The following is a 27,878-nucleotide window of genomic DNA, read 5'->3' as shown; positions in this document are numbered from 1 at the left end:
AAACAGCAGGTCCTGTGACAAAGTGATTTTTATTTAAATGGACTAGAGACAGAGCTCTCAATATTCCCCGGTGAGCCGAGGCACCATGGCCAAGAAGCGAGTCGCTGTGATCGGAGCTGGAATCAGCGGCCTGGGGGCCATCAAGTGCTGCTTGGATGAAGGCCTGGAGCCCACCTGCTTTGAAAGGAATGACGATATCGGGGGACTGTGGAAATTCCAAGTAAGTTTGGATTTTGTTCAACTTTCAGCATGTATCTTCTTAAGTGCAACCATTTGGGTGATGTCTTTCATAAACAGAGCACATAACACACCGCATTTTAGGAATTATTTAATGAGGCTAATCTTTCTTATGCTATGATTGAAGAAATACGTACACGGATGTCATTTCCGGATGAGCACGAAGCATGTGGGGTTCTGTTCAAGATGCCTAAAATTCCATGATCTCGTAAAATGAGAAAGGGACAGTGGCGAAGATGATCTCAGCTGAGCAGATGGTGTGTGCGAGGTTAAGGCCTCATGGATTTTGGTGTGGCGCAGGATGATACATTGCTGGGTTCCGTGATATCATCTGACGTTCTCTGTGCTCACTCCTGCCTGGTCTCCTCTCTCGTCCATCACAGGGAAGTGACTTTTTGCCCTCTTGACTGTTTAGAGTAAGATGTCTCGCCTTGGGATTGGAGCATGGTGCCCGGCGTTGACTAGGCTCATGCTGCTGGGTGGCCCCACCTTCTCTTGGCTCTCTGACTCATTAGAAAATGCCCTTGGAGTGCAGGATTTCTGACCAATATTCTCAGTTCTGATCAGCGCAGAGCCATGCTGCTCCCAGGCAAGGCCGCCACTGGCAGTTAATTTCCACCTGTTGCTCCTGGCACTTGGCTCCCTGTGGACCGTGGTCGACAGCTAGGCCACGCGGCCTCTTCTTCCCTGTGCAGAGTGGACTCGCTGGCCACGTCACCCACATCGCTGTCCCCCGCAGCAAGCCATTTCCACACGGCCTTCCCGCTGCCCTCAGATGGATCTTCTGTGTGGTGCTGGCGTGATTCCAATTCCATCTGCAGCCTTGGCCTTTCTTGTGTATTGACATTCACTTATAAACTATTGCTTCTGTTTCTTTAGGATTCAACGGTTTATTTATCATTATTGACCCTTATCATGTGCCAGGCAGTTTATAGGCTCCAGGAAGTATAGTCATTAATTTTTTATATTATTCTGTGTCCAGGAGTCTTGTCAACTCACTAATGCTTTGTGTATAGATTTTTCTTTTGGTTTTGCTGTGTATACAGTCATGACTCCTGTGCCTAATGACAGATTTCCTTTACCCTTTCTAAAAGCTATGATGACGTTTACTTTTGTTCTGTATTTCATTAGCTAGGGCCTTTAAACAATGTTGATAAAAGTAATCATAAGAGGCATTCTTCTTTTTTCCTCCAAGTCTCAGAGAGAAATTTCACAATATTTTAGTAATACGCATAATGTCGGCAAAGGGTTTGTAAATTGTAAGGTTTTGTAAAAGTGTAAGAACACTTTCTTCTATACATAACTTGTGCAGAATTTCTTTTAAATAATGAGCACATGTTGATTTTTATCAAATTATTTTTCTGCATCATCTGATACAGCACATGTTTTTTCTACATTTTTTTTTTTTTTTTTTTTTGGTGGTACTGGGGTTCCTGGAAGCCCTTCTACCTCGGGACTACACTCCCAGACCTATTTTTACATTTTCATTTTGGAAACAGGGTCTCCTAAGCCAGCGCGCGGCTGGCTTCGAACCTGCGCGATCCTCCTGTCTCCGCCTCCCAAGCGCGGGGATTACAAGCGTGCGCCACCACGCCCGGCCTGTTTTTTCTACATTTTCTATATTTTACTGTTTTGTTGTTACTGCGGTGCATTTCACTGCTTATTAAAATAACAAAGCAAATTTTCATTCCTAGAGAAATGCTTACTTTGACATTTTAAAACATTTTTATTTCTTGTTACATTAGATACATATTTTTCTGGTATTTCTATCTTGCTAATACATACAATTTTGCTAATATTTCCATCTGTGTTTATGACATAAACTATACTATAATTTTTCTTTCTTATAAAGTCTGTGTCAGGCTAAATAACAAGGTTTCCAACTCAAGATTGTGAAATGAGTTGAGAAATGTTCCTGGTCTTCTATGTTCTTGAAGAACTCATGTAAAATTATATTCTTTTATTTTCTTTAAATGTTCAGATGAATTGAACCATGAAGCTAGCCTAGAGTTTTCTTTGCAAGAAGATTTTTTAATGACAGATTAAACAGATATAAAGCTTTCCAACTTTAGCTTCCACAGATACAAGGCTTTCAAAGTTTCCTTTTCTTTTCATGGCAGATTGGCTAACGGCTGGCTTTCCCCACTGACAGCTTTGGGGACGCCATGTCCTCACATGATCTTCCTTATTAATCAAAGATGCACAATGATGCTCCACTCTTCTCTCTGACACTGGCATTTTGTTTTTTTCTCCTTTGCCTTCCTTTTGGTCAACCTTGCTGGATGTTTAAGATTGTGTCCCTTCTTTAACTGTATGTTTAATTTGTATTTCATTGATTTCTGATAATAGCTATTGTTACATTTTTTTACATTTTTGCATTTATTTTGTTTTTTATCTGTGTTCTTGATTTGGGGTTTATACAGTTGGGTTTCAACTTTTTCTTCTTCTCCAACATATGCTGTGTATTGGTGGAGGGTGGTACTGGGGATTGAACCCAGGGCATTCTACCTCTGAGCCACACCACCAGACCTTTTTATATTTTGTTCTGAAACGGGGTCTGTGTCTCTGAGACAGAGTCTCACTGTGTTGCTGAGGCTATCCTTAAACCTGTGATTCTCCTGACTCTGGGTCTCAAGCACTGGGATTACAAGTGTGCAACCACATTTGGCTAACATGTGTTAAGTTAGAGGTTTTCTTCTAATCAGTTTTATATCATCCATAGGCTTGGTATGTTATATTTTCGTATCAAAGTGTTTTCTAGTATTTCTGCAATAGATTCCTCCAGAGGTTATTTGTATGTGGTGTGTCATTCCCATACGACTGGTGTTTATCTCACTGATTCGCCATTTAATTCCACTGTTCTTGGAGAACATGCTCTGGCTTTGATCCTTTAACTTCTGTTTAGACTTTTTGATGGCCGACCACAGGGCATGCATTGGGAATGCATCTGCGCCACTAAAGAATTGTGGAGTTATAGTTTATTGTCTACACGTTAATTAAGCTCAGTTGTTTAATTGTGTTCTTCAGCCTTCTACACCCTTAGTAACTTTTGTTCTCTTGTTCTATCAGTTACTTAGTGAAATGAGCTAAATCCTACAGCTATGTCTATGGCTTTGTCAATTCTGCCTTTTAATTCTGTTAGTTTTTACTTTCTCTATTTTGAAAACCTGCTACTAGGCGCATTTCAGTCAATAATTTTATACTGTCCTGTAGAACTGGCCTTCCTGCCATCCCTGCTCCCTGCTATCTCTAATTCTGTCGTGATGTCAACTTGCTTGCTGTTAATAAAGCCCCTCCAGTTGTCTCCTGGTGGTTTTCATGTGGTAGCTACCTCTCAGTCTCATTTTGTCTCCTGTAAGCGTAAAGAAGGTATTTGCTTGCTATTTGGTTTTGTTGTTGTTGTTGTTGTTGTTGTTGTTGTTATTTTTTATAATTGTAGTGCTTACATATAATAAGATATAAATATATACCTTTAGTATGTAGCTTTAATTTACTGTCTTGCATTTTTTCGTGTTTGCATTACTTTTTTCTCATGTGCTTTCTTTGGCTTTACTTTAGCACAGATTTTACATTTTGGCTTTTCATGTACATCAATTATTTAGATATCCAGTCTTACGCTATTATTAGTTCTGGCTATCCTAGAAGTTTCAAATGGATCTTTGACATTACTTTCTGCCTTATATCTATACTTTTCTGAAAAAATTAAGAGTCTTACAGCAATTTGGTTCCATTTTCCCTTTCACGTGTGTTATCATGTATTTAACTTTGGGGTCATCATTGTTTATTTAGACACTCAGTATTTTCAGGATGGTTCTCATATTCAATATTCCAAGGGTTTTCACTCCTTCTTGTATTTGCACTCTGCCATCTTGATTCATTACCAGTCAGCCTGAAGAACTTCTCTTCATATTTTTCTGAGTATTGGATAGTTGGCAACACGTTCTCTCGGATTTCACTTTCATTTTTTAAGGATATTTTTGCTGCGCTTAGAAGTATAAGTAAACTTTTCATGGACAGCCTCAGCTACTTAGTGAGGCCCTCTGCAACTCAGTGAGACCCAGTTTCAAAATAAAGAATAAAAAATAGGGCAGGGGATATAGCTCGGAGGTCGAATGCCCCTGGGTTCTATCCCCAGACCCCCCCCCCAAAAAAAAGTATAAGTAAACTTTTCTTTAGCATGTTAGAGATGTCATGCTCTTGTGCCTGACTTCATCATTCCAGCTGAGAAGTCACACTTAACCGGGCATGATGGTACACACTTGTAATCCCAGTCCTTGGGAGGCTGAGGCAGGAGGATCGCAGGTTCACGGCCAGCCTCAGCTATTTAGTGAGGCCCTCCACAACTTAGTGAGACCCTGTTTCAAAATAAGAGAATAAAATAGGACTGAGCATGTAGCTGGGAGGTAGAATGTACCTGGGTTTAATCCCCAGTACTGAGAGCTGAGAGAGAGAGAGAGAGAGAGAGAGAGAGAGAGAGAGTGAGTCACACTTAAGTCTTATCATTAATTCAGTGTAACTTTTACCTCTAACAAATATTGGAGTTGGGGAGAATATATTCATAAAGAAATAAAAGGAAATGTACCACTTTACTATGCCATATATGTATTTCATCTTTAAAATATTTTGCTTGGGTTCTAATTATGAAGTTTATTGCACTAAGAGAGGCTTTCTCCTGTAGAAAAATTCTTCTGAGAAAATGCCCAGCATCTACAAGTCTGTCACCATCAACACCTCCAAGGAGATGATGTGCTTCAGCGACTTCCCCATCCCCGACCACTTTCCCAACTACATGCACAACTGCATGCTCATGGACTACTTCAGGATGTACGCCAAGCACTTTGGCCTCCTCAACTACATTCGTTTTAAGGTAAAATACGAAATGTAAACATGAATTATTACATAATAAGCATGTGTGTGTGTGTGTACACACATGTGCACACACATTTCCTCGTGCATATTCAAGAGTTATGCATGGTCTCTTCCAGTAGGTCAGAGGAAAGGTCATTAGTGAGCTTCTGGTCTAGAAAATTATTACTTAAATAATGTTTTTATTGTTTTTGATTATTTGATTTTGATATGATTAAATACTTTTTTATTTTTTATTGGTGCATTGCAGTCCTACGTCTTGATGGGGCAGAAGATGTAGAGACACACTTGCACACATCACTCATTTAGCCCTTCCCCAGTTCCCTCCCCTTTGGCTTAGTGAGTGACTCTGGCATGCTTGTGAAAGTACACCAGGTACATTATGGAATCTCCCTCTCCCCCGTCCCCTCAGTTAGGTGCCTTATTTGCTCATCTGTGGTTTCTCCTTCATCTAGAGTTTCTCCGATGACCCATTTTCTTCCTAGCTTCCACATATTAGGGGAGCATTTGCTTTCTTAGTTCTTGTGACTAATCTCACTTAGCATAATGTCCTCCAGTTCCATCCATTTCCCTGTAAATGACATAATTTTGTTCTTCTTTATGGCTGAGCAAAATTCCATTGCGTACTTATCTCATAGTTTTGATGATTCCACTTGAATGCAAAGTTGGAAAATTCTGCTCATCAGAACTTCTTCCACTCATACTTTCGTGTGGCACGCCAAGGGCTTCTCTCTAAGCCTTAAATTCAAAATGTTAGGAACTCGAAGTAATTGAGCCACGTAATTGAGCAACACGGGAAGACATATTTGATTCATGTAATTCCCACAGTCTATCTACTGCTCCTGGCCATGACTCATACACACAAAATCATCTCTATGTTCTTGTTGGAACATTAATTCCCCTCTGAAACCCAAAAGCCACATCTGGAGAAATGGACGGGCCTGGGCTGAACTATGAAAATCACGAGGCACAGTATTTGTTTACACTCCACAATCTTCCTGGAAGGACAGTGCTGTTGCTGTGGCTTCAGACACCTCTGTCATTCCATGGATAGGTTTCAATCATTTCTATTTCTGCGGGAAACTAGGTTTTTAATGAAACACCATAATATCTGGAAAATGCATCCAGAAACATCTCTAGGGGGTACCAGGAGTGGGAACCGCATGGGGTACGAAGGCTTGGATGCACGGTCATGTTGAGATTTATGGGGTTCTCCTCGGGGAGGAGTTGAGCTGGGGCACTGTGGGCATGTCGCATCTACATTTGTGCCCCTGTTCTCAGACCAAGGTGCGCAGTGTGCGGAAGTGCCTGGACTTCCCGGTCAGCGGACAGTGGGATGTTGTTGTGGAGGCCGACAGGAAGCAGGAGACCTTGGTTTTTGATGGGGTCCTGGTCTGCAGTGGACACCACACAGACCCCTACCTTCCACTTCAGTCCTTCCCAGGTGTGTCACGACAATTTTTTTATATAAAAGTATTTATTTTCCAAATAGCTTACAGAGCAAAATGACTGAGCACAAATTTTACGAAACTTCAATGAAACATCTCTGGTAACAATAACAATGATTGTTCAACATTAATCCTAACAGGACAATATCATTTGCTGAAATAAAAAATATACAAAGACCAAAACTTCCTACATTTTACTTATTATAGTTTCACACAACTTCTTTTTTTGTATGGTGATGGGGACAGAACCCAGAGGCCGTCTACCTCCAGGCTATACCCTCAGACCTATTATATATTTTATTTGGAAACAGGGTCTCACTAAGTTGCTGAGAGCCTCACTAAGTAGCTGAGCCTGGCTCCGAACCTGTGCCATCCTCCTGCCTCAGCCTCCCAAGTACTGGGATTACAAGCATGCACCACCACACCTGGCTCACACAACTTCTAATAACAAAAAATAGCCCACATTTAAATGGCTTTAGTTTATGTGTAGTTATTTGATTTTATTCTGTTTCATAGAAAACAAAACTAATTAATAACAAGGGACAGATGACAAACAAAATAAGCAAACAGCTGGTAAATCCACATGTTTAGAAATCCTAAGAGTATAGAAAAGGATGGTTACTAACTTCACTCATCATAGAGTTCATTGGTTTTTAAAAACAAAACTGCTCCCATGACTCGCTTTGAGCTCTGTGTGGTAAGATGGCACCATCCCTGCACATGGGCCACTCACTAAAGCCTCGACCTCCCTCCCGCACCCTCACCATCTCCACCAACTGCTCCCAGGAGGTCAGTAGGAAGTATCTGGTATCTCAGTGTCTTTCCAAGATGCCTAACAAGACATCGCGAGACATTCTTTGGGGACTAAAACAAAGAGAGGAATTCCAGATGGGAATTGGGGGGTTTTAGCTTAGATATTGGTTGTCCAGCTGACATCCACCTAACCTTTCCATGCCTACACACCAACACAGACATTTATAAATGTCTTCACCTTCTGAATGGTAAAATGCAGAATATTCTGGAAACCATTTATAATTATGATATGCTTATAGATTATACAGTGAACTGCTATATTTATCAGCTCTTTTTAGGCATGTTTCTTGTCTGAGAGACACTCCCTATAAAAGATGCATAAGATATTTGGGTAGGTTTCAGGGGAGAGTGACATAAACGTGCCTAGAGTGGGTCAGTGCCTAGGGCTGCCAGGCACGGGGTGGGGCTGCTGTGGAGCCCTGGACAAGCCAGGCCAGCACGGGAGCATCAGCACTGGGACAGATGCAGTGTCGATATAGACAGGACCGCTCTCCAAGGGGACATTCTCAGAGAACGGTGAGATGATGTGAAGACCAGTCCTTGCTGGTCGTTTGGCTTTAGACCACATGGGATAATTGTACCCATATTGGAAAGAGGTGCCAAAATGTATTAATGTGCCATTGGGAAATTGCTTTGATATTAATTTCCAAAATGTAAAATCTAGTCAGAGCTTAGGTGCTATGCAAGCACTCAGGCAGGGAGGGGGCGGCAGCTGTTACAATGCAGAGCTCCTCTCTGTCTTTGCCCTTCGTTCTAATGATTAACCTATAGTAAAAGCCTTAAGAATCAACTGAAGCCATTAGCCCTAAAATTACAATAGAGGCAACTGGTGCCTCTGTTTCCCTCCTCTCCTCTGGGATCCGGCTTGGGCATAGGGAAGGTAAACTTTGTGTGCGGCTTCAAAGCACCCTAGCTGATGAGCAACTAATACTGCCCAATACAATAGAGACAAGGGCCAGGTAGATTCTTAACCCTTGCACTTAGGAAGTGCACTGTCCGGAGACACAGAGGCACCACCTGGCCAAGGAATAAGTAACTAGCCCATTGCCCTGGTAACGCTGATGAGAAAGATACCAACATAAAATCTATTTAAAGGTTCCATTTTGGGCTCTCCAGCATGCGGGTCAGCATGTTGCCTTTTCTTTCTCTTCTCTATTTCTTACTGCTCTATTTCCTAATTTTGTAATAAAGGTTTATTAAAAAATCTTCAGCAATAGTCCGGGCTATTGCATATCTATCCTTAGCTCAGGACAAGAACCTGTGGTTTTGTGGGAATAGTCTTGGGGGACCTAACAAAGGTACCCAGGGACAATTTTCTGAAACTATAACAGTCTAGAACCGTAACAATAATGTAATTGCAAACAATTCCATCACAGTGCAATTGTTGTAAAGCTTTCATTTTGGATAGACTCAAGAGAGAGGTACTATTTAAGCCATTTTTCATAAGGTCACTAGTTTGTATTTAGAATCTGCATGTTCTACTTATAAATTTACTCCCTTCTCCCCTGAGCTTTGTGAAATATGTTTATTATATAATGTTTTATACAATATTTTATACATTTATTTAATTATTTATTTATTTATTTTTGTGGTACTGGGATTCCTGGAAACCCTTCTACCTCTGGGCTACACTTACAGACCTATTTTTTTTAATATTTATTTTTTGAAACGGGGTCTCTTAAGCCAGCACGGCTGGCTTTGAACCTGCGCGATCCTCCTGTCTCCGCCTCCCAAGCGCAGGGATTACAAGTGTGCGCCACCATGCCCAGCTCCATTTTATACTTATATTTATACAAAACACTTTTAGGACCAAGTTCAGTCCTACTCCACTGACTGACCCAGACATCGTTGTCTGAACAACTTCAGATCGTTCATAATATACCTTTCTTCTGTGTGCTGAGTAGCGTATGGGATTGCTTTCCACACTGAGAAATTCTCTTCTTCCACCACAGGAATTGAGAAGTTTGCAGGCAGTTACTTCCACAGTCGGGAATACAAAAGTCCTGAGGACTTTGTGGGAAAGAGAATCCTCGTGGTTGGCATCGGGAACTCTGGGGTAGACATCGCCGTGGAACTTGGTCGTGTAGCAAAACAGGTGCGTCCGCTTTTGGTCACTTTACCAACAGAAGCCAAGGCATTTGGAGGTGGTACCCGGAAAGCGGGTTTGGTTGTGAAGGGTCAAAGCAGACAGGGACATCCGTGGGTCCTGAGCCCAGTGTGTTGAAGTCCATGCTGATGGAGGATGGGGACTCACCGTGGGAGAATCCATGCAAACACGCTACTGTTGACTGAAGTGAGTTAGCTGTTAGCCTAAACAAAGCAAGTCATTAGGCAGTAATCTGAGCACGTGGGCCCTGCACGTGGGTACTGAAATACTCTGAAGAGCAGGAAAGACAAGAAATTTGGAGTCTGTCTGAGATCAGTGGACTTTGAAGGCAGAGTTAAAAGAGAATTAATGATGATGGTAAAGGTATGATCCTCTCAACTACAAATATTGATGAGGAAGATAGAATAAAACCTCAACTTCTGCTATTTCATTTACTATAAAAGCAAGTTACGCAAAATCTTCAATCATGTTTGATTATTTAGCACTTTTCTGTTAAAAAATTAATGATATTTTAATGAGTTTAGAGGAAAGAGATAATATTTATATTGAGGATTGCCGAGTACTTTTAATAAAGCCTTAGTTAACGGAATACCCATTAACTTACTAGAATATTCAGATTCTTTCATTTTACTCTGTTTGGTACTGGCAATGGAATCCAGCAGCACTCTACCCCAGCCTTTCCATTTTTGTTTTGAAAAAGTGTCTGAGAGTCTCGTTGCATTACTGAGGCTGTCCTTGAACCTGTGATCCTCCTGTCTCAGCTTCCCAAATACTGGGATTACAAGTGTGTGCCACTGTGCCCAAAGTTTAGTTTTTTAAAAATATTTTATTAGACATTTAAAGGTCACTACCATCTAATTATCTTATGCTTTACAAGTTTGATCAATAAGAATTGAAATTCACCATAATGACCTCAAGATTACAGAAGCACCAATAATCAAACAAGCAAGTAAATATATTTTCTAATTACAATATGTTTTAAATTTCTAAATATATTTTCAGAATGTAGAAAAGCACACACGTGTAGTATAGAAAGGCTTGGAAGTGACTCTGGTTACCTTCAGTTCAGCAGGACACAGTTCTGAACAATTTGAATCATTAAATTTTTTTGTGTGTGTGGTACTGGGGATGGAACCCAGGGGCATTCTACCTCCAAACCACACCCCCAGCCCTATTTTTTGTTCTCTATTTTGAAACATGGCCTTACTAAGTTCCAAAGGGCCTCATTAAGTAGCTGAAGCTGTCTGCAAGCCTCGATCCTCCTGTTTCAGCCTCCCAAACGCTGGGATTACAAGTGTGCGCCACCACGCCCAGCTAAGTCATTAAATTTTTTAATGTGCATTTTTATTTTGAGAGTTATATGGTAGTTAATAAGATAGTTCATTTCTAAATTCAAACCCGTATTTATAGCTATGTCAATATCCAGAATGTTTTTTAAATAGTGCTTCAGAGACATATGGATTAGTGAACAAAATTTTCCGTTTTCATTCATGAATTTGAATCATAGAAGCACCTCTTTCTGAAAATCAGTAGTCAGCCCTGGCAAAGCACAGTACAGCCATCACTGTCTAGTGTGTTACCTCCATGTCCTCCCTTTTAAAAACGAATAGTGGGTGACATATTGATGAGATAATGTTAGGTGGGACGTCTCCCCTCTGCTGATCTGCGCAGTCCCCCTCCCTCAGGTATTCCTCAGCACCAGACGTGGATCGTGGATTTTGCATCGTGTGTGGGAGAACGGGTACCCCATGGACAGCTCGTTCTTCACTCGGTTCAATAGCTTTCTCCAGAAAATATTCACTACGGCACCAATAAATAGCTACCTGGAGAAGACACTGAACTCAAGATTCAACCATGCACACTACGGCCTGCAGCCAAAGCACAGGTACTTACCACGGGCCCGACACACGCAGCTGCGCACCAGGGCAAAAGGGGGGCCCTTAAAGACGGCGGAGCTCCCGGCAATAATATGCATTTGGTCAGCTGATCTCACGCATTCGTTAACACGAAACACTTAGGACACAGGCTGGAGCGCCTAAGGGTGAGTTTGCTTCCTGACAGTACTTACACACTCGCTCATTCATTCAGCAACCATTGAAAATGTGATTGTTGCTGTCAGTCACACACACACACACACACACACACACACACACACACACACACACCTACCCTATCCCTCCTGCAGCCAGGAGTCAAGTTTAGGAAAGACAGAGGAAAGACACGGAAACAGGTTGGACCAAGGCGCTATGACAGATGTCCGGGGCGGGTGCTCCAAGGCCCAAAGGCGACGGAGCCAGTTTGGCTGAGGGTGGACAGCTCAGGAAAGTGCAGCCAGGCTCTCCACCTGGAGGCCGGGCTGTCTGTGGCCCCTCAGGAGCGAGCGTACCCCAGGGCTCCAGCTCGCGCCCAGTCTCCTGCTTTAGGGTCATCTACGACTTCTGGTGACAAGGTGGACGGTAGAGGTGGGGTCACTGCTCAGCTGAGTTAAGAAAAGAGAAAAGAACCAACTCAAGAAATTAGATTTAAAAGCGTAAAGTGCCCCAGAATTCCTGGGTAAGCCTGGGGACCAGGGGTGGGAAAGGAGTAGCCCAGGAGAGGGAAGAAACTGTCAAATTAGTCTGACAGCAGGGGAGAAAAGTAAAGGGAATTGACTGAGGATACGCCTTGAGGGCAAAACTTAGGGCTCCCACAGAGGCACCGAGTGTGGATGGAGAGGAAAGGGGAAGCCGGCTTGCCGACATAGACGACAGATCGTAAGGAGACTCAAGGACCACGCAAACACTCTCAGGAACCTAAAGACGTCATTTCTGACTACAGACAACAGCAGATAGATCGGAGGAAAAATGGTTACTAGAAAGATGAAGAGAAATTGGAGACACCGTTTGTAAAAAAGTAATAGCAGAAAAATTTTTAAGATTAGAAAGGACCATGGGGCTCCTGGGTGAGCCATCAAACACTTGCAAATACGTAAACTCGTGCACAGACGCCCTTACGCAGAAACAGATGCCCTCAGTTTCCTCCACGCTGTTTCTGTCCTGAGAAACAGGTATTGACTAGCTGGATTAAACCTGACTCTGGGGCCTTGAACATTCCCAGGCACTTAGAAAAATGTTTAGTTGTCACCCCGACACTGCTGAAAACACGTCCTGTGTCTAAGCCCAATTCCTGAAACCTGTCGATGAACTCCATGACTGAGCCCTCACTTGGGACACACTTGGGTAGAACAGGCCTTATCTTGGCGCCTGCCTTCAGGTACACTGCAGACTGCCGCAGGCATTCCAAATGAGTGCTTTGAACACCTCACCCCGGGTTTAGTGTACCTCCCTTTGGAATTCCAGCCAGTCACGTCTGTGACAGTTTGACACGTCCCTAACCCCTTCCTGGGCTCAGCCAGGAAAAAAGAAACACAAATATGCTCCCAGTGAGAAAAACCAAAGGACACAAAAGAGGCTTTCCTCTCACTCCTGTTTGCACTGCCGGGACACAGAGTACAGGCAACAGAACGTACAGATTTTGAGAGAGAAATGTCTTCAGTCTGAGAATCCTAAGTCCTGACAGGATAGTTCATCAGAAACAGGGACAAAAAATCATTTGAAGGTTTATCTCAACAAGTAAGTCGGAAGAGGTATTTCAGCATGGAAGAAGAAAATAATGGGAAAAGTGGTGAGATTGTCTATGATCAGATCCACACGAAGGGAGGGAGGGAGATTCCACCTGGAATCATGCAACTGTGGTGCCGAGTACAACCTCTTGACACAAGGGAAGTGGCGGGAAATGTGCCGCACACTTAGACTCCTGGAGTGATGAGGGAGGAAACGAGAGCGGACAAGCCAGCTGACTGCAGCTGCACTTCAGGAAGTCAGTGCACCTGGCGCGACAAAAAACAAGGGCCAGGTCCCACTTATTAACTAAAGGCTCCGTGTCTGCTAGAGTTCTTTGTATGTTATGAAAGCCAGTTCACTTTTTAACCGTGTGCATTGCATTTTTTTCTGACCATATTTTCCCACTGATTTAGCTTGTGACACCATTTAGTATGCAAAAGCCTTAAATTTTAATATTCACCTATGGCCATCTTTTATAATTCCTGAGTTCCAAGGCTAGATTATGAAGTTCTCCCCTCTCCCAAGAATGCAAACTTAGTCTAGCAGATTTACTTGGAAGATTTACACTTAAAAAAATTTTTTTTTTGCTGCTGAAGTTCTCAATTAAGAACTTAGGCGAACATGGTGACCCCATGACAAGAAAATAACTTCATACACTGGTCATAATCCCTTCACCCTCAGATGAAGTCCAAACCCGGTGGCCTTTATGTTTACTCTTCACACTTTCCTTTAAAGTTGCACAAGCCACACGTGGCCCCACACACTTTTTAACATACATATATAAGTGGGTTGCCTAATGATTCCTTCTGAGAAAGTCATTACCAAGGAATTTTGTTATGGGTACATCAGAGAATATGCTTCTGAAAAGCTAGGTGGCATAGATCCATGGCTCGAGGTGACCCACTAATGCAACCACAGGACCAGGCGTCTAGTCAGCCTTCTCATTGCTGTACCCTGAGATGCCTGGCGACCACAGCTTAGAGGAAGGGAGACTGATTTGCTCACAGTTCTGGAGGCTGCAGAAGTCTGAGTCCATGGGAGGCCAGGGGAGGTCTGCAGCACTCCGGTCATGGTGGCGGGGGTCGGACGAGAGCGAGGTGTGTCCATGGGTAGATATCTATGTCATCCCCAGGACCACAGCCCAATGACCTATATCCCAGCCACACGCTACCCACCCGAGTCACCACCTACAAATCCACTGGTGAGATTAGAAAACCATGATTCAATTGTGTCACCTCCGAATGTCAATACAGGAACGAGTGCAGGTGACATTCCATGTCCAGAACACAACACAAGGTTTGTGTGTCTGTGGAGGCATACTGTGACATGCTGTTTAGAGTAAGCTTTTTTATTATAAGTATGAATATATTCCAAAATAGTGATAAAAGCATAGTATAAAATACAAAAGCACCGTCGTTTATTATCAGCCTGGAGCAGCACGCACTGCACTTATAGCTGTGCTGTGCCCTTATCAGCCCTGCTGCCCAGCACACTTGTCTACACCAGAATCACGACAGGCACAGGAGAGAGCTGCCTTCTGAGGACTAGCAGGTCCCTGGAGGCAGAGCTTCCCACTCCGCTGTGACCTCATAGGACGACTTCATGTACACAGCCAGCTGTGGACCGAAACGGAGGGCTGTTGGGCACAATGGTGCTCTTGGCTCCTCAGGTCTGATCTCTGCTCTCCTCTCTCTCTGTGCCTGGTTTTCAGTTGGAATCTTACCTCTCTATAACAGACTACCCTGGTTGTTTACCAGTAGTTCCTTCTTATTTAGAGAGAAGATTGTCTGGACAGGTGGCGATGGTCTGGACAGTTTTCTTCTATATGGAAAAATGGAGGCCCATGGCGTGGGAGGGCGGAGAAGGCTGACACTTGCCTAAAAGAAGGGTCACTCTGAGCAAAATCACATGTTAGCCCTTTCCATTTCCCACTCTTCCTCTCCAGAATATAAACCCAATGCCAGAGGCAGAGTTTTTAAAGGAACGATTTAGCCACTTAACAAACATTTGAACAGATACTGTGTCAGGAGGCTTTATGGATAATCCCACTACAAATGTTTCCTACATCTAACTTGGAGATTGATTTTGCCCACCAATGGTAATAATTTGGTAGAGAGCGAGGTGGAGAGAAGGCTAATAATTGTCCATGACTTGTATTCAACTGGAGTCATAAGGAAACATTTCCCCTGAATTCTAAGAAGTACAAATACTTTAATACAAAACAAATAAGAATTATATGGCCACAGAATGGAAGATACACATGGGTTTTTTCAAATAAAATATGGCCGGGCGTGGTGGCGCACGCTTGTAACCCCCGCGCTTGGGAGGCAGAGACAGGAGGATCGCGCAGGTTCGAAGCCAGCCGCGCGCGCTGGTTTAGGAGACCCTGTTTCCAAAATGAAAATGTAAAAAATAGGTCTGGGAGTGTAGCCCGGAGGTAGAAGGGCTTCCAGGAACCCCAGTACCACCAAAAAAATAAAAAATAAATAAAATAAAATATGATACTTGAAATATGTAGAACTAGGGAAAGCCTCTCAGCTTTCAGGGTAGAAAATACTCTACTCCTCCACTAGAGGCCCACAATGGGACCAGCACAGATTTAGGGGAAATGGAATCGCTGGCTTCAATTCCCTATTTGCTTACTTAGGGTTTTTATTTTATATATAGACCTTTAAGTCAACATCCAACTGTCAGTGATGACCTGCCAAACCACATCATTTCTGGAAGAGTCCAAGTTAAGCCCAATGTGAAGGAGTTCACGGAAACAGAGGCCATTTTTGAAGACGGCACCGTAGAGGAGAATATCGACGTCGTCATCTTTGCTACAGGCTACAGTTTTTCTTTCCCTTTCCTTGATGGTCTGATCAGAGTCACTAATAATGAAGTGTCCCTGTACAAGCTCATGTTCCCCCCTGACTTGGAGAAGCCAACGCTGGCCATCATTGGGCTGGTCCAGCCCCTGGGCATCGTCCTGCCCATCTCAGAGCTTCAGTCTCGCTGGGCCGTGCGAGTGTTCAAAGGTACGTGAGCAAAGGCTGGAGAAGGGCTTAAGAGATCTCCTAATGTTGGCCTCAGTTCTCCCGAAGATGTCTCCTTTCAAACAGAGTTGCCCCAGTTATTCTCAGAAATCCTGCCCGACTCTGATTTTCTCTTCTAGGGCTGAGCAGACTACCTTCGGTGAAGAATATGATGGCAGATATTGCCCAGAGAAAGAAGGGGATGGAGAAACGGTGAGTGGAGACCCATGACCTGGGGAAACGTTCTGATGTCTCTCCAAGGTCCTTATACTCTTTCACACGCCGTGTGAAACTGTTTTTCTCCTCTGTTCCCTCCAAAGGCATGCACCCCATTTCCTTCAAGAGCTAGGATGGGAGGTGTCTTGCATATAAGGTATTTCTTCAGTTATGTAGCAAAAACTGTGTGAGACAAAACTCTGGCCACTTTTGCTGACTGTGGAAAGCACATAGATGAAAAACATACAAATTAATAACTTAATAAATCACCTTGCCACATGTTCACAGTATCCTAAAGATGTGTGTATTTGCCGGGCGTGGTGGCGCACGCTTGTAATCCCCGCACTTGGGAGGCGGAGACAGGAGGATCACACGCAGGTTAGAAGCCAGCTGCGCGCACTGGCTTAAGAGACCCTGTTTCCAAATAAAAAAAAGTATAAAAATAGGTCTGGGAGTGTAGCCCGGAGGTAGAAGGGTTTCCAGGAACCCCAGTACCATAAAAAAAGATGTGTGTATTTGTCTAAAGAAAAAATGAAATTATCTAAAGCAGCACCCACCACACACACCCACACATATACTTTCTAGTTTTACAAACTTTGCAACACAGAGAAAAGCATTCCCTGAAAAGGTATTTGGTTCCATTCTTATTAATATTCTGAAGAAGAGGTAGACTGTGTCTATCCATCCACTAAAACTTTATCTTGTGCCTACTGTAGTAGGCACATAGCCAAACAGTCCCAATTTGCTCCTGCAAAAGGCCAATGGAGAGCAATATAAGACAGCAGCACCGCTAGTTCTTAAGCGACAGCAAACTGCCTCTGTGTGGAGGGTGAGGGCTGCAGCTGTAGGCCATGGGGAACAGATGCTCAGTTCACAAGCAGAGGTGCCAACGCCCACATGTCTTCAAGGTGAGACTTCACGAATTCCCGTATTAAAAGGATGTGCTCCCCTTACCCTGTGTGCACAGCTGGTGCGTACGAGGCCGCTGCCCTTCTAGAACAAGTCCTTGCTGCACTTGACCTCAAATGCTGGACACAACAAATATCAAGTCTGCAATGGCCATAGTGTGAGCGGGGTCTCCAGGCTTGCAGCACCTGGGCATGTGCTGTGCTGTGCACACTGGACCAAGGGAGGGCCACCCAGCCTGCTGCCTGTCCCAGAGAAGCTCATAGGAGGCTGCAGCACTGCACCTCACGCCTTTGCAGTCCCCGAGCTCCCTTGGCCTCGTCACCAATGGCGTCTGTCTCTCTAGACGTGGAGAGGCCATTTAGGAACATTTAGGAGTGCTCCATTAGCCAGTGCACAGGGATGGTGGACACGGAGACATGGATGCAGTGTCTACACTGTATTTCATATTGATGTGGTGTCTACACTGTATTCCATAGCCAGAGTGCCGGATTTGTCAGAACAGCTTCCCAGCTCTGTTTCTTCACCTGTGTATGATTTTGGGACAGTGGATTCCCTGTCCCCCATCAGTCCTCCACACTCCTCTTGTGTCCCAGGTATGTGAAGACAGCTCGCCACACCATCCAAGTGGACCACGTCGAGTATATGGATGAGATCGCCGCCCTGGCTGGGGTGAAGCCCAATCTGCTCTTCCTCTTCCTCTCGGATCCGAGGCTAGCCCTGGAGGTTTTCTTTGGCCCCTGCACCCCATACCAATACCGCCTTTGGGGGCCAGGGAAATGGCACGGAGCCCGAAGGGCCATCCTGACCCAGCGAGAGCGGATCCTCAAGCCCCTGAAGACGCGCGTCCCTAGTGAGAACAGTCGCGTGTCCTCAGGGCTCACCTGCATGAAGATGGCGCCCTTTGGCCTGGCATTTCTGGCTGCTGGCTTAGCATACTTCAGGTCTATTCAACATAGAAAACGAGTGCCTAATTGAGCACTGAGAGGGGGAAGGCATGCATTTCTACCCGCCCTGGATCCGCCTTCATGCCCTCAACAGCACGGTCACTATTACTTAGCACCTCAATCACTGCTCTAGAAAATGCTTAGATGCGCTTTACAAACAGCTGTAGCCCTTTAAAGTGGGTATACATCAACTTCTCTGATATTATGAATGCATGAAAGATGCTTATCATTAAAAGGAACTCTGTTTAAGCTTTTAGGAATATTCTTGACCATACAACATACCCAAATTGGTCCTACCAAACCAGATATTCTTAATAGAAATTTATAAGTAAAATTTTACTGCCAAGCATGGTGGCACACACCTGTAATCGCAATACTTGGGAGCCGAGACTGTAGGATTGCAGGTTTAAAGCCAGCCCTAGTGACGTAGGGAGGCCCTCTGCAATTTAGCAAGACTTTCTTGTACCCCATTAAGATGTATGACTACAATGTACCAATAAAAAAAGAGAAACCCCTAAGAAAATCTTAATAACCAAAAAATAAAATAGTATCGGGATTGTATCTTGGAGGTGGAATGCCTCTGGGTTCCATCCCCAGTACTATTAATAAGCATTAAAGAAATCAATAACAAAAAACAAGTGAAATTTGTTTCTATCGTCTATTTTCTTTCTATTGCATTTTCCACATTATGTTTCCTTGTGTCCAAGTAATTCTATCTAATTCTCATTTGTGCATGAAACCTGAGTTTACAGCACAGAACTTAAAAGATACAATTTAAAATATTCCATGTTTCAATTCATTAGAAATAATGAAAATTCTGTTCAGTTATTTGTGAATGGTATTGAATATTGAGGGATGTTTAGAGAGGAATAATTAAGAAAAAATGCAATATATTTCTGAGCTCTTGATGAATTATTCTAAATTTTTAATATATAGAAATAAACATGATGGTATATTAAGGCTAAGGCCATGCAGATGCTTATATCATGAACACAGCTGGTCATGCTGCCTGGCTCTGAGATCAGCCCTCTCCTGCGTGGGTGGGACAGTGACTGCCTCGCCTTGGTTTGGGGAGCACCAGAGGTGCTCTGCCCCACATGCCTTCTGCCTCCTCTGATCATGTGAAATTATCCCAGGACTCAGCCTCTGCTATTTTGCTACAGACATTGCTCCCTGTTACCTTGGTAAAAGCAAAGCCAATGTGGAATGGGAGTATAAGGATCAGACGCTGAGCCACCGTGTAGCTGCCCCATTAACGCAACCCAAAGAGAAGAAAGGCTGGATCACCTGATCCAGTAGACCAGGAAACAGGCTAACTCAAAGCCAGCTCCCAGGAAAACAGAGGAGACCTCTTTTTGTGGTCTCAGCTCTTCATCTGTAGGGATTCAAGCAAGAGAAAAACTTTTACAAAAGAAGTCAAAGTGGGCTGGGTATGGTGGTAAAGCCTGTAATCCAGTCCTTGGGAGGCTGAGACCGGAGGATCACGGTTCTTGAACAGCCTCAGCTACTTAGTGAGGCTTCTGCAACTTAGTGAGACCCTGTTTCAAAATAAAGAATAAAAAATAGGGCTGGGGAAGTAGGTTGGATGTAGAATGCCCCTAGGTTCAATCCCCAGTGCTGAAAAAAAAGAAAGAAATTTAAATATTTACTAAAGCCTCCTGAAGATAAACTGGAAATTCACTTTTATATCCAGCTTCTATGGCATGGTGACTGCTCTAGCCACCAGACCCATGAGCCCACCGAGCATGGCAAGCCCACCCACCCCATGAGCCCATCGAGCGTGGCAAGCCCTCCAGCCCATGAGCCCACCGAGCGTGGCAAGCCCTCCAGCCCGCACCTGGCCTTATCATCCTCACAGCTGCTCACGTAGCTGATGCTCAGGACCTGCACACGTGCTGTCTCCCATGGAGAAAAGGGACTTAGCAGACGTGGTGAAGACAAGGATCTAGAGAAGGAGAGATTGCCTGGTTTCCTAGGTGGGTGAGCACAGTCACCAAGGACCTTACAGGAAAAGGGGCGGCAGGCAAGCCGGCGGAGGAGAGGGCCATGATGGAGGAGGAGAGGGCCAGAGGGGCCATGGCTGGTTTTCAGGAAGGATGGTATGGTGGGCAGGGACACAGCAGCCTGTGGACGCTGGGAAAATGAGGAATGGGCTTTCAGTCCTCAGAAGGAAAGTGGCCATGTGGACACCTGTGAGACTCCAGGCTTCCAGCACTGCAAGATAGTAAATTTGTTGTGTCTAAGCCATTAAACGCGGGACAATTTGTTATAAGATCCAGAGGAAACAACGTCACGCTGGCGCCATACTTGGTCATCTTTGTGGCTGAGGATTGCTGTTTGAAAACATTTTATGACAACTTCATCATCTTTAAAATCTTCTCGTAGCCTCAATTCTGAATACTCCCGTTGTGATGCCCCGCTCTTCCCCAGTAAACACCATCATTCTGTGGAGAGTTGCTGATTGGTATTTAGGTTGAGCAGTTTAGTGTCCAGGAGTAGGACCTTCAGAAAGAAACCACAGCTGCTGGGCTGGCTGGCCCTTCCGTCCCTTTCACTCATCAAAAAACACAAACAATAAATGCTGGGGAGGCTGTGGGGAAATAGGAACTCTGTTACATGCTTGATGGGATTGCAAATCAGTGCAGCAACTTTAAGATCAACGTGAGGTTCCTCAGAAGACTGGGAATAGAGCCACCATATGACCCAGCTCCACCACTCCTGGGCATCTTCCCAAGGGGACTGGAAACAGAACGTTACAGTCATGTTTGCATATTCATGTTGATAGAGCACAATGCACAAGAGCCAAATTATGGAATCATCCCAGACGTCCATCAACAGACAAACGGATTGTAATATTGTGGCACAGACGCACAATGGAATCCCACACGGCCATTAAGATCAATGGCGTATTTTTCTGCCCTGGTGAATCTTCTTTCAGGCACAGCTCCTCTCTCCCCATTTCCCTTTTTGGTGGAGGCTCCCCACTGACTTGACTTGGGATTTGGTCAGCTGCAGGCTGCCTTCAGTACAGCACTTGGTACGTTTGAGGTGCACAAAGACTTTGCTCTTTTTGGTCAGGTCTTTCTGGTATAGGTACACGGACCTGATGACTGTTCAGATCTCAACAGAAATCGTGCCATTGGAAGAATTCATATCAGTTTGGGTAAATTATCTTTCGGTTCTGCATATCTAGTTTACTACTTTGATCTGTATACCTAATTTAAAACTTTTTTATTTTGGTTTACATCTGCAAACACATGTTTCCAAAATCTTCTGAAGAGACAAAAAATTGTAAAATTGTAGGTGTGGATCACCAATTAAAAGAAATTGGGGTGGCTGCTGCATTCCATGAGAGATTGTGATCTCTGCAGATAAAGTCTCAAGCTTGGTGAGATTAGCACCAGGGTGACCATCACTCACAATTTCTGTGCCACTAGGAAACCTTTGGTCTTGGATTGGATTCACTAAGGGAGAGGCCATCTATCATTGGACCAAGCTTTGCTGCTCACCCCAGGACAGGCCACTTAAGGTGAGAGACAAGATGTTACAACACAGAGGCGATTTCATTTAAAAATCAGCTGGATGAGAAGGATATGGGACGTTGCCATCCAGACCACACACAGTGGAGAAGAGCCAGCCATACAGTTCCCAAATGCCTGTATTACCAAAAGCAACATGCAGAGTCAGTGCAATCCCTATCAGGATGCCAATGACATTCTAGCAAAAACAGTCCTAAAATTCATAGTGAAGAATAAAAGACCTAAAAAGCCACAGCAATTCTGAACATAAGGGCAATGGTTGATGAATTGCAATTTCCAACCTCAAATTCTACTACAGAGCTGTAGTAACAAAACCTGCATAGTTCTGGCATAAAAACAGGCATGTAGATCTACAACACAGAGGTGAGGAAACAGAGATAAGGCCATATAGATACTGTTATTTTATCCTCGACAAAGTCACCAAAAACCCAAGTTGGAGAAAAGATTAGCTTTTAACAATTGGTGCTGGTAAAACTAGATATTCTTATGTAGAATAAAGAACCCAGATCCCTGTCTCACCGTGCACAAAAATCAACTCAACTGAATCACAGACCTAGAAATTAGAAGAGAAACTTTGCAACTCCTAGAAGAAATGTACAGTCAACACTCCAACAGAGAGGAGAAAAAAAAAACTTCCTCAATAAGACCCCTAAAACTTCAGGAATAAAGTCAAGTCAATAAAGGGGATGACATCAAGTAGAAAGAGCAGTTAATAACATAAAGGGAGCCTAAAGAATGACAGAGAGTCTTTGCCAGTCACTCCCATGATGGAAGATTAGCATCCAGAATATGTAGACCCCATAAACTTAACCCATAAATACAAATAATTTGACCAATAAGTGGGCAAACAAGCTCAACAGAAATTTCTCAAAGCAATTAAGATTGTCAACAAATATTTTTTAAAGTTCAACATCTTTAGCAATCAGGGAAATGCAAGTCAAAGCTATACTGAGGTATCATCTTATCCCAGTAAAAATGGCAATCATTAAAACAATACAAAAGTAATAAATGCTGGAGAAGATGCAGGGGAAAGGAAAATGTATATACACTGTTGATGGGACTGTAATTAGTATAACCACTATGGAGATCGGTCAGAGATTCCTCAAAAAATTAGGAGTGGGACCACCATATGACCTAGCTATATCATTTCTCAATATTTATCCCAAAGAACTAAAGTTGGTATACTATAATGAGACATGTATGACCATGTTCATAGCAGCACAATCAACAATAACCAAGTTATGGAACCATCCTAGGTATTCATCAACAGGTGAATGGAGAAGAATGTGATATAAACACACAATGGTATTTTACTCCGCCATTAAAAAGAACAAAATTAAGGCATTTGCAGGAAAATGGATGGAACTAGAAACATCATGCTAAGTGAGATGTCAGCCTCTAAAGTCAAGGGTTTTATGTTTTCTCCTATATACAGAAGCTATAGGGGGAAAAAATAAGAAAGGAAAAGGGACCTAATGGAAATAGACATCACTAGAATAGAAGAAGGAGCCCAGGGGAGTGAGAGGGCAAGGAGCAGGGCGAGGCAGGGATGGCAATGGACCAATTACTCTATATGCATGTAAAACCGTGCCACAGTGAAAACTGCTGTCATCGCAGACGGCCTGCCGTGGGTCTTCTCTGCCTCCACGCCAGGTGAGCTCATTTCCCTCCTCAGCCATCTCTCAGAGATCTGTGTCTACGTGCAGACTGATGTCCCACTGACTCTGTCTCTCTGGAGAACCCAACTAAAGCATGAGGTGGGGCCGCCTTGCTCTAGAATGGAGGTGGTCCTCTGTCATTGAGATTTCTGAAGACTCGTGAGAAGGCCTTCAGCAGGTCGCCTGGTCTCAGGCCCCACACGTGGAGTGGGTAAAGGCAGGACACTGACCAGGACCCTGCCCGGCCGCAGGTCCTTCTTCTTGCTGATGGATATTCCCAGCCTAGCAGCCCCATTCTCCTGTCTCTGGAGCCTCTGGGGAAATACCAGGGTGGGTGAGGAGCAGAGTTTCTGCACGTAGGGCCTTACCACCTCAGTGCGAATATTTATGTATTTGTTGGTTGGTACTTGGCACTGAGCCCAGGGGCATTCTACCTCTGGGATATACTCACATTCCTTTAATAAAACTGAAATGGAATCTCACTAAGTTGTTGAAGGCCTTGCCAAGTTACCAAGGCCAGCCTTCAAGCTGTGATCCTCCTGTCTCAGCTTCCTAAGTACTGGGATTACACATGACCCATTGCATGTGGCATAAATTTTATTTTTAAATACTCAGTAAATTTTTATTTCTAGCAAAAAAAATATTATAATAGAAGATGGCAATAACAAATACCAGCTGTGGGCATGTGCCTCACAATAGAAACAAGTACTGGATTTGTCATAAATATTTCCTTTTTATTTTGTCATGAATGTTTTATATATCTTTGTGTATGTATACTTATATGTTATATGCATATTACATTCTTCCACATTACTTCTCATGTAATATAATAATTATTCACTTTATATCAATATTCAGGTATTATTAAATGTGTTTCCAGAGGAGACTGGCCTATACTCAGGGGGCAGGGTGGGGAAGATCCACCCTCAATTGTAAGCTCCTTCCAATGGGCTGGGAGATAAAAACAGAACATAAAGGTAGAGAAAAAGGGTTTTCTCTGTGTCCAAGAGCAGGGGCACTCTCCTGTCCTTAGACCTCAGAACTCAGGCTGTTCAGCCTTCAGACTCAGGACCTGCACCAAAAATTCCCTGTGTTCTCAGGCCTTTGGCCCCAGACAGACCACCAGCATCCTTGGTGCTGAAGCCTCCGCCACTGGACAGAGCCACAGAGCCACACAGCCAAGGTGCCAGGGTCTTGGGCTTGCACACAGCCTGCGGTGGTCTTTCTGCTTCCATAGTCAGGTAAGCCAACTTTCCTAATGAACTCTCCTCTCAAAAATGTGTGTCTATGTCTGTGTGCATATTGATATCTTATGCATGTGTCTCTCTGGAGAACCCCAGAGGGAAGGGAACAGGGCATCTACTTTGGAAATGAGAGCATTGCTTCGCTGAGATTCCTGAAAAAGTCTGTGGAAAGGATTTAACTTGTACTTGAGGTGAAAATTGGAGACAGACCTCCCTCAGAAGAGATTGGTATCAGTTATGTGGAAACAGTCTACCTCTATCTACAGTGATCACATGTTCTAAGAAAAAAAGGGTGGGTGTTTCCAGGAGCAGGGATGAAAATCCTACCTCCCGTACACAAAGGCACCAGGAGAGTATAAATGAGGAATAAGAATAGGAATACACCAGCAGTGCCAGGGTTCTTCCAGAGGCAGAGAGCAGAGAAGGGGCCAGCATCGTAGCGGCAGTCTCTTGGTCCATAAGGCACCGGCTGAGGCACCAAGACAGAGCTACGTCACAGCTGCACACAGTGTGAATCCAGGAAGAGGACCAGCCCCTCCTCAAAGGCTGTGAGTTGGACAACCCTCCTCTGGAACACCAGAAGGTTGTGGTTAGCAGGATGGGCTCCTCGATACAATAGCAATAATCTACCCTGGAATTGCTGGCATTTCTTGAGTTTCAATGGTTTTAGATTAAGATGTGAATTGAATGAATGAAGAATTTGTTTTGAGGAAATGTGGCCATATATTCTTAAGAGTTACACTTTGCCATGTGTTATAGATATTGCTGGTATTTACTTCTCTGGAGCACCCTAAATACTTCTATGGTAGAATCAAATCTCAGTCCTTATGATATATGATCTTTGTGTCTAGAAATTTCTTTACCTTAAGATTGTTTAGTAAAAATCTGCTGAATCAAACTCTCCTATAGATGTGAAATAGACACAGTTAAGAACTGAGAAGAATCAGAAAACTAGAGACAAGTGAAAATACCACCTAAAACCAGGTAGGAAGCCCTTTAGAAACTGGACAGGGATTTGACACTGCGTTGATACCCCTCCATCCCAGGTGTAAGGCTTTCCCTGGATCTTTTGTGCAAAGTGGAACTCTTCAACTGCTTATTCAAATACCAGCTACCATTTACTGAGCAGGTACTTGTCCCCGATTCCATTCCAAAACAAAGGCTGGCATTGTTCTAACCTGGGGATGATGGAAACAATCAATGAAGATTCAACTGAATAAAATGGAATGAAGAAGTGGTACTTTTGTAGCCAGGAAAAGCTTTTGAAAGTAGAAAAACTGTTGTTTCTTTACAATAAGGGAAATGTGAAAAGTATAAAATATGCAACTGGTAATTATAAAATAAAAATCCTAAAACCATTAAATTCTTTAATTCATTTAAAATTATTTCTTGAGAGCTTGCATGTATATGGAAATGCACTATAAACATTTTTGCATAAACACATAAACTCAACATTGCCATGATCCAAAATGACTGACCACACAACACAGAACAAGGAAGGTTTACTTGCTCACAGGTTCTGGAGATTCTGGGTTCAGTCCACGTGAGGCGGGTCTGCAGACGTCAGGGCACAGAGACAGAAAGACGAGAGAGGAGAGGAAAGGAGAGGAAAGAGGGAGAGAGGGAGAGAGAGAGAGAGAGAGAGAGAGAGAGAGAGAGAGAGAGAGAGAGAGAGAGAGAGAGAGAGAAAGTAAGTAAGTACAAGAGCTCTTCTCACATCATGGAGGCCAGAAGCAGAGAGAGCAGGGAGAAGAGGGACCTTAAGAGTCCCCAGTGCATTGCCCTCTTTATCAACCAAGCCCTGCTCCTTTGTTTCTGTGAGAATGGGCTCGGGGGCATTCTAAATCCAAACCATTATAGAAGGTATAAAGGTAGATAGATGGAAAGAGAGTAAAAGAAAGTATAAAATGACACACACTAAAGCATCTCTATTGTTGGAATGTGTGTCTTTAAACCTTTTTTTTAGTTTTCCATTTAATGATTTCTAAAATCATGAGCATGAAGTAACTGTGGGTAATAAAAAAGAATAAAGTGATTCCAAGCCCATGGAAAAGTTCACAGCGATAATAACTGTATATGATTAGATGATATTCTACCTATTAAATGAATATGATATTTAAGAGAATGATTTTTTTATTGCAAGATTAAATGACTTATGAGATCTATTCTAAAATGAACATATAATTTGTATATTTAAGAAAAAAATGAAATATTACATTTATAACTGATATGGATGTCAAGATACTAGCAATATATATATATATATATATATATATATATATATTCTCATTTACTGGGTTCTAACCAAGTGATATTTAGACATTAAAAATAGGAATTGGCTAGGTGTGGTGGCACATGCTTGTAATCCCTGCGCTTGGGAGGCTGATATAGGAGGATCGCACAGGTTCAAAGCCAGCCTCAGCTACTTAGTGAGGCTCTCAGCAACTTAGTGAGATCTTGTTTCCAAATAAAATAGGTCTTGGAGCATAGCCCAGAGATAGAAAACCTCTGGGTCCTACCCCCAGTACCACCAAAAAAATAAATAAATAAAAATAAAAAAGTAAAACATGGGCATTGGTTTTACTGCCCAAAGTACAGGGCTTCCTACTGAAGCTAGGTCAGAAAACATAACTTACCCTACAGCTTACAGAGACTTCCTGTCTCTTCTCCCTCAGGTCTAGAGCTCTGGACCATGGGGATGAGTCCTACAGAGAGCCCATTGTGGCAGATGCATGAATGACCACCAAGTTACCCTTTGGTGTTTCTGGGTTGGTTTGTTTGTTGGGGTTTTTTTTTTTTTTTTTTGACTAGTAATAAAGTATAGTTCTTTGACCTATTTGAGTAGAAATTAGAAAATATAATTAGAATAGTGTTAAAATAAAAGAGTAAACTTTCAATTTAAACCAAATACAACATTCTTGGTGATGTTTGTGACAACCTTGAATGCTTCTTTAACTATCTGTAGGCAGATAACATTAGAGTCACTTTCATTATGGAGCTACTATTTTTAAATCAGATTTTAATAGAGTATGAAAAACCTGGAATATTTTTACAGCAATAGATTGTTGAATCACATGGAAATTCATGCAAATTTTGTTTTGATTAAATAAGGCAACTCTTTTATGGTGTGTGTGTGTGTGTGTGTGTGTGTGTGTGTGTGTGTGTTCCTAGGGATTGAACCCAGGGACATTCTACCTCTGAGTTATATCCCCAACCCTGTTTTATTTTTTATTTTGAAACAGGGTCTTACTAAGTTTCAGAGGGCTTCACTAAGTTGG

The 27,878-nt window shown here is 43.1% G+C and overlaps 1 protein-coding gene across 1 annotated transcript; it reads left to right on the top strand.

Annotated features, from left to right (window-relative positions):
- Nucleotides 1-85: 85 nt before the first annotated feature.
- On the top strand, nucleotides 86-27,336 carry LOC308265216 (flavin-containing monooxygenase 5-like; the record flags this gene model as incomplete). The annotated part of the gene is made up of 14 exons (XM_080698806.1): nucleotides 86-220; nucleotides 4,916-5,104; nucleotides 6,385-6,547; nucleotides 9,317-9,459; nucleotides 11,157-11,356; nucleotides 15,741-16,093; nucleotides 16,231-16,303; nucleotides 17,809-18,156; nucleotides 19,879-20,025; nucleotides 20,136-20,258; nucleotides 21,253-21,322; nucleotides 21,597-21,688; nucleotides 24,457-24,597; nucleotides 27,276-27,336. 14 exons carry the CDS (start codon nucleotides 86-88, stop codon nucleotides 27,334-27,336), a joined length of 2,238 nt encoding a protein of 745 aa, XP_080554932.1.
- Between the last annotated feature and the right edge of the window lie 542 nt (nucleotides 27,337-27,878).

The sequence above is a fragment of the Muscardinus avellanarius genome (assembly GCF_963383645.1).
Source record: "Muscardinus avellanarius genome assembly, chromosome: 7".
Lineage (NCBI taxonomy): Eukaryota > Metazoa > Chordata > Mammalia > Rodentia > Gliridae > Muscardinus > Muscardinus avellanarius.
The sequence above is the reverse complement of the archived record's forward strand: the minus strand, read 5'-3'. Positions and strand labels throughout refer to the sequence as shown.